The 8,130-nt window shown below is 36.6% G+C and overlaps 1 protein-coding gene across 1 annotated transcript; it reads right to left on the minus strand.

Annotated features, from left to right (window-relative positions):
- Positions 1-514: 514 nt before the first annotated feature.
- Positions 515-1,438, minus strand: LOC150052846 (olfactory receptor 4A16-like). The gene has a single exon (XM_090347689.1). It carries the CDS (start codon positions 1,436-1,438, stop codon positions 515-517), a length of 924 nt encoding a protein of 307 aa, XP_090203815.1.
- Positions 1,439-8,130: the final 6,692 nt, after the last annotated feature.

The following is an 8,130-nucleotide window of genomic DNA, read 5'->3' on the forward strand; positions in this document are numbered from 1 at the left end:
TAAGTCCTATCTAAATTCTCACTGAGGAAAATAAAGCTAAAACAAGAGTTGAAATCTAATTTCACTTTTTTTCTTTTCTTTTTTTTTTTTTTTTTTTGCCAGTCCTGGGCTTAAGCTCAGGGACTGAGCACTGTCCTTGGATTTTTCTCAAGGCTAGAACTCTACCACTTGAGCCTCAGCACCACTTCTGGCTTTTTTCTAAGTATGTGGTACCAAGGAATCGAACCTGGGTCTTCATGCATTCTAGGCAAGCACTCTACCACTAGGCCAAACTCCCAGCCTTAATTTCACTTTTAAGAAAACAAAAGTCTGTGTGGTTTACTCATCATCTAGAAACTTCCTATTAATTTGATTCTAATCTCAGAGACTATTTTCTCTGATAGTTTTCTGGCTTTGATTAAAGAAACACATAGCTACCCAATCTACTGAGTAGACCACATCATCTTTTACTGAAAATTCATATGTATACGTTGCTTTAGAATTTACATTCTGCTCAGCATGTAGGCATTCTTAATCAGTCTGTAGCTAACATTTTGCACCAGAGTTTCTCCATGGAATTCTTCATCTCTGAGTTTCTCAAGGTATATATCAAAGGATTTAGCATGGGAGTAACAACGGTGTAGAAAACTGTCACATATTTATCGATGGGCAAGTTGGAAACAGGTCTGACATACATGAAGATACAGGGAACGAAAAACAGGACCACCACCGTGATGTGGGAGCTGCAGGTGGACAGGGCTTTGCGCCTCCCCTCCTGACTGTGAGTCTTGAGATGCTTCAGGATGACGCCATAGGAGATGAGCAGGAGGGTGAAGACCACTGTACAAATGGCGCCACCATTGGCAGCCACAGTGAGGCCTATGACATAGGTGTCAGTGCACGCAAGTTCCAGCAGTGGGTACATGTCACAGATGAAGTGGTCCATGACATTGGGGCCACAGAAAGGGATGCTGTACATGATGACAAGTTGAACCACAGAGTGTCCAAAACCTCCAGCCCAGGACACCACCAACAGGATGATGCAAACCCGTCCATTCATGATGGTCAAATAGTGCAGTGGCTTACAGATGGCCACATAGCGATCATAGGCCATCACCACCAGAAGAAAGACCTCAGCCCCCCCAAGCAAGTGCTCAGTAAAGAGCTGGACCATGCAAGCATGGAAGGAAATCGTCTTTACCCCACAGAGTAAGTCTACAATCAGCTTGGGCAAAATAGTAGTGGAATACACAGCATCCATGAGTGACAGGTAGGCGAGAAAGAAGTACATTGGGGACCCTAAGGAGGGGCTGGCAGTGACAGTTCCCACAATGAGCAGATTGCCCACCATTGTCACCATGTAAATGAGTAAAAACAGGACAAACAAGGCCTTTTGCACATCAGGATCCTGGGTGAGGCCTAGGAGGACAAACTCTGTGACATTACTCCTGTGTCCCATTTACTAGTCTACCAGGCTTAATGTCACAAATGAAAGTTCAGAAGAACAGGGCTTGCCATAAATTTAAACACAAAACTATCTTTTTTTTATGTCAAAGAGCATCAATCCATATCTTCTCCATGGTGCATCCACAGAAAATGTTTAATGAACACCTACGGCACTCCTTTTCTACCCCCTTGAGCTGTGCTTTTGCACTCTACTATTTTTCTTGAATGAATCTTGTTAGCCTACAGAATACAAGATTCTCCCTCAAGCTTGGTGGATCTCTTTAGAGAAGAATCGAAAAACATCAGTCATTAATTCATTTCAAGACAAAACTTAAAAATGTGTTACTACTTGATGCACACATCAGTAAATGCTTACAGGAAAAAAGATTTCTTTCATTAAACTTACTAGTCACTGGTACTTGTGCACCCTAAATTTATCAGCTACAGGCTTTCAGTCCTTGTGGAGAGAAACTTTACAATCTCATGTAAAAGAGTATACCCAATTTGGTGTTATGACAGCATAGTAGAAAAAAAAAATCTCAAGCCAGATGTGGTTGCTCACATCTGTAATCCTAGCTACTCAGGAGGCTGAGATCTGAGGATCAAGGTTCAAAGCCAGCCCGGGCACAAAAGGACCTGAGACTCTTATCTCCAATTAACCTCTAGAAAACAGGAAGTGGGCCTTGGCTCAAGGGTAATCTTTTTAAAAAATTTTTATCTTTTCATAGCCAAATGATGATTTCAGCCTTACCACTCTTCCATAAAACATCAGCCTAAATATGGCAATACCTTTTCTCCTTGGAAGGAAAGCTTAGCACACATTGAATCATACAGAACATGAGCTCTGAGGGAAGATCCATGCACAGTGATGAACAATACAGACTAGACACATATGTCTTGAAGAAATTGTGGTCTCATTCACTTAGTCTCCAAATGACATTGGGCAACTTAACCTCTCATTATGTAAATTTCATCATTTTACTATGCAGGTACCAAAGCATCTATATCCTTGAGGTGTTGTCATTGCAGCTGCTGCTGCTATTGTTGAATGTAACTTTACAGCATTGCTCAGAAGCTGATGAAATCGCAATAAATCACAGATATTATTAATGCTCTTGACTCAGTGATGTGAGCATGGAATCTGAGTAAATCCTGACTGCTTTTGTGAATTTAGGAAGCATTGTTGACAATAACTGTGATGTTAAAAATAATATCTTAATCCTTTTCAGAGAATCATAGGATCATATGTCTTAGTCATAGATAGTAAGTGAGATATTTACTATATATAAATACTGGTGATGTTTAATTTGAGTGGATGTATCTTGATGAGAAGCAATCAAGAAAATAGCAGTTATATGGATTTGGTGATACAGAAAGACAAGTATAGTGAGACTGAAACTTCTTTTGAACCCAGCAGTGATGAGTCTCCTTGATGTCACACAATCAGCACCGATTTCCTCTCATTCAAGATGTCTGTAGCTGCCACTCTTCAAACAACAGACCACTGCAACCCACCAACTGTAGAGTATGAAAGTATAAATTACTTCATATCCTATTCTTTCTCCTTCACATCTTGTTTTCTGCATGTTTTAGTGAACCTGGTAATTATCCCTGTTGCATTGATCCAGGACAAAACTATTACCTCAATTAACAATTTGAATAACAACAAAGTATAACATTTTTAAGGTTATACAAACTATATCAGAATTTACCTCAGCTTTGATATTATGTAAACTCAAGTATAATATTGTTGTTGTTACTTTAAATCATTAATACTTTCCTAGGAAAAAATAATGATATGATTTGTGAAAACACATCATTTAAAAAACACACACACACAGAATTTCAAAGCACACTATAACAATAAAAAATTAGTAAGTCTGAGAGCCTGTAGAGGGAGGTCTTCTCAAAGCCACAGTTCCTCTATGGCTAAGTGCCAGTGGCTCAAGCCTCTAATCTTATCTAATCTTGTGATCTGAGGATCACAGTTCAAAGCTACCCTGGACAGGAAAGTCAATTAATTATCATCAAAAAAAAAAGTCCGAACTAGAGCTGTGGCTCAAGTGTAGAGAGTTACACTTCAGCACAAAAGCTCAACTCAGGAACAGTGCTCAGGCCCTAAGTTCAAGCCCTGGGAGCAGAAACAAAAAAGTTTCTCTAGCCATTTATCTGGCAAATATCATGTAACCCTTCTATTAATTACAATAAAAAATATATTAAAAAAAAGAAAATAAAAGATTGTATGCACCAAAAAAAAAAGTTTCTCTAGCATGCTTCATGGGATGATTTGAAGATTCCCACATACTCCTGCATACAGCATTCAGAACATAGCATTCTAACCATTTATACTCTAAATGATACACTTGTGATAGACAATTTTAGCTTTTAAATTCAAATATATATATGATTGTATTTTATGGTTAGCGTATTTTGTAATACATGATATCCCATCAACTAAAGCAAACAAATCCATTGGCTTATCTATATATTTCATATATTGCTTGATATCTGCAAAATGGAAAATAAACAGACTGAACTATAATAATACAACAGACAGACAGGAAATGATAGATAACAGATTAGACAGATGACAGGTAATAGGCTATATATATATATATTCACATAGACAGGTAATAGAATATATATATATACACATATACTATCTTAGGTATATATTTAAGACTATTTTAGGTATATCTCTCATTGCCATTTCACAAACTCACATCTAGGGTCTCATCTTCATTGCGGTTCTTTTCTTGAGAGTGATGATAGGTCATTTGTGTACCTATGCGTCTTCAGAGAACACATGAACATGACATGCTGGCCGGTGAACATTCTTAGCAAATGCACTTATAGGGAGGCTTCCCTTCATCCCAGTCTTTCAGAGAAGTACAAGAGTATCCAAGTGAATAGTTAAAATATAAAAGTATACAATGTAAGGTCAGTACACATGGGACAGGAAGTCTTATATTCTGATACACTGTAAACTAAACTAGATTAAATAACTGGCTTAATTAGCAAACGTTAATGTGGCCAAGCCCATTATCTGGTGGCACAAACATATAAATTACAGTAATCATAATAGTAAAATTAAGTGATTTATTTTATTTTGAGTCAGTTGGGGTTAAGAAGCAAAAAGGAATTTTGCTTTAAGAAATGACAATAATGTTCATGTGATTAGCTAGCAAATCATCTATCCAGGCTTACCAACTTAGGAAAGTTGATGCTAGAGATGTCTCAAAAATAAAAGTAAAACACTTCAATCCTTCAGTCATTCAAGCAGAATAGCATCTTCCTAAGGCTGTTTTCCTTCCTAATTGCAACCATTTCCATCTGTATCCCCAAACTCATGCCATACCTTGGAGACCTTCCACAGACTTTCATGAGCAATGATGACTATAAGAAAACTTGACACCTTAGAATCTGAAGACCAGCTGAAGAGCCAGCTACGACAGCTTGGACAGAACTTCCGTTTCAGAGACCTCTCAGATGACTGAATCAAAAAAAATCATTCTTTCATTTATACATACAAGTACAGCCTATGGCTTTTTGCATCACCCTACTTTGGGTAGGTTAGTCTCTCAGAATATTTGGAACAAATTCAAGTGAAGCAATCACCCTTCAATTGATTTCTTCCCTTTAACAATCCCTGGAGGAAATAGACTTGGATTTTGCCAAGGAAGAATACTGAATGTCAGGTGACATAAAACATACAGTGTGAAATGATATAAATTTAATGATTAATAAACCATGAGTTGCAAAGTATGATGTACTAGGTAACATTATATTTAAACCAGCCTGAAGTAAGAAGCAACCCAACACAGCCACAGCAAATCAAAGGACATCCTGACTGGAAGTGAAACCTATTCCAAGTAGCTCTGGAGCTCAGAGGCAGAAAACTTGGAGGCAGAGTAGCTAGTGAAGTTGAAGCTCTAATACCTGAAGAGTAAAGCAATTAAAGAACTGCCCTTTAGTAAGAGTGGACCCCTTTATCTGTAAGATCGAACAGTAATTTTGTTCATATAATTGAATTTTGTTGATTATATTCCTTAATTCCAATCTAATAATTAATTTTTAAATGACTTATGCAAGAAAAAGAATTCTTTTCCAAAGAGAAAACAATGCTTAACAGCTTATCCACTATTATTCTGTAACTTTAGCTTGTCACTGACTCTACTGATCAAATGTCAAAATATGTTTACTTACACAATGGATCTGCCTGGGGGAAGGGTCACATTTGGGAGCTGAGGTGCTGAGCTCCACTATAAGTGGTGATTTCCAACTTACCTTGTAAATACATAAAACCCAACAAACGCCACTGGAATAGTTTGGCTCTTAAGAGTTTTTGTTGTTTAGTGGTAAAAGACTCACAAATACATATTTAATTTGGAAGACCCATTGATTGTGATCATAGTTCTGTTGATTACATCACCATGCAAAGACAGGAAATTTAAATATACTAAGGCATGATCCTCTACCTGAGTTAAAGGACCCACTCTTGCTCTCTACTTCTCAGAATGAAATAAAAGAACTTGCTATACTAGCTGATACCTAGATAGCCAGGGAATTAAATTTTTTGTCATAGAATTACATTGAAAAGTTAAATGAGATGATGTACTCAGCAGTAACAAAATGAAATTCTCAACAACTAATAGAATAATAAATCACAATAGAAGGCAGAATGCATTTTGAGTTTATGATGAGACTACAATGTATAATAGTTCATGATTCAGTTAAGACCCTCCTCACAAGTATTAGACAATTATAAATATCATTTAACTATTATGTCATAAATCCATGATTTGCATTATTGCTTCCTTTTGCTGTATAGATTATCTACATAGTGTCAAAAATGATTTTGATAATATTATTGTACATATAAACTTCATGGTGGAGTTTATGTTTAATTTTAGGGTCCTTATGGCTGCAAATATTCTCAAGCTTTTCAGAAACAGTGAAAATAAATATGTCTCCTTTCATAAAAATATAAATATATAATAGGAGACAGAAAATAATGGTAATTGTACAATAGTAATAGTAAGTACTACTTGCTCGCTTTATGCAAGTAGGTTATAAAGCCTATTACCTTTGCTAGGAAATCCTACCTACCAAATGTGAACATAAGTTAGACTTCCATCAGCTAAGCTGGATTCTGGAGTAGATTCTTTCTTGGGATGATGAGCTAGCTCGGGATTTGTAACTTACGTAAACATTGCTTGTAAAACCACAAAATGAGGAGCCAGGAGTTTGGCCTAGTGGTAGAGGGCTTGCCTAGCATGCACGAAGACTCGGGTTCAATTTCTCAGTACCACATGCATAGAAAAAAGCTGGAAGTGGTGCTGAGGCTCAAGTGGTAGAGTGCTAGCCTTGAGAAAGTCCAAGGACAGGGCTCAGGCCCTGAGCTCAAAAAAAAAAAAAAAACCCACAAAATGAACCTATGAACATTGCATGGTGACAAGGGGAAAAGTAATGAGCAACTACATATAATGTGTTTACCATGGTTCCTAAAAAAGGATTGGCAATTTATAGACCTTTGCCTTGATTGCTATATACAAATCTTCAAAGAAAAATTAAATTATCCTTGAACTATAAAACTAAGTATTCTACCAACACTGTTCTTCCTGCTAAAGATTGCTTTTACTATTCAGAAGCTTTTATTATTCCATATGAATTGATGTATTGCTTTCTCTGTCTCTTTGATGACTATTGTTGGGATTTTATGGGTAACATAATGAGTTGGTAAACTGCTTTGGGCAGTATTGCCATTTTCACAATGTTAACTCTTGTAATCCAATAGCATGGGAGGACTTGCCATTTCCTTAAATCTTCTTCAATATCCTTTTTCTTTTTTATTATGTATTTATTTTTAATAGAAGGGTCACATGGTATTTGCCAGATAGAAGGTGCATTAATTCACATACATTGATACCCTTTCACATATCCTTTTTTCAAATTTTTAAAGTTTCCTGCACATCTTTGGTTGTTAATTCCTAGGGTTTTTGAGGTCTTTTCTGAGGCTATTACAAATGGGTTTGCATTCCTGATTTCACTCTTAATCTTCTCTTGTATACAGAAAAGGTACTGACTTTCGTGGATTGGTTTTATACCCTGCTACTTTGTCAAAGTATAGGATCTGCTCTAACAACATGAGAGAGGAATCTGTATGGTCCTTGAAATAAAGATTGGGTCATCAGAAAAAAAAAAGAATAGTTTTGCTTCTTTTTTCCCTATTTGGATCATTTTTATATTTTTCTCTTGCCTTATTGCTCCTGTTAGGAATTCCAGTACGAGAGTAATGAATTGTGGAGAGAATGGACATCCCCGTCTCATTCCCAATATTAGAGGAAATGGTTTTGGATAGCAAAATGTTGGCTGCATGTTTGTTATACATAATCTTTATTACATTGAGGAAGGTTGCACATATTCCTAGTTTCTCTAGAGCTTTCACCATAAAGGCAAGTTGGATCTTGTCAAAAATCTCTTTCTGCCTCTGTTGAGATGATAATGTGGTTCTTAGCCTTGCTTCTGTTGATGTGTTGTATTACATTTACTGATTTACATATGTTGAATGAGCTTTGCATCCTCAGAATGATTCCCATTTTATCATAATGTATGTTTTTTTTGTTTTTTGTTGTTTGTTGAATTCATCAATTAGCCAGAATTTTGTTGAGAAGTTTTGCACCCATGTTTCTCAAAGTTATGGGT

Source organism: Megascapheus bottae, chromosome 16, assembly GCF_031878675.1.
Source record: "Megascapheus bottae isolate mThoBot1 chromosome 16, mThoBot2.hap1, whole genome shotgun sequence".
NCBI lineage: Eukaryota > Metazoa > Chordata > Mammalia > Rodentia > Geomyidae > Megascapheus > Megascapheus bottae.

Bases quoted from the DNA above. Each gene is read 5' to 3' on its own strand.
- LOC150052846 (XM_090347689.1), bottom strand. From the start codon at position 1,438: ATGGGACACAGGAGTAATGTCACAGAGTTTGTCCTCCTAGGCCTCACC.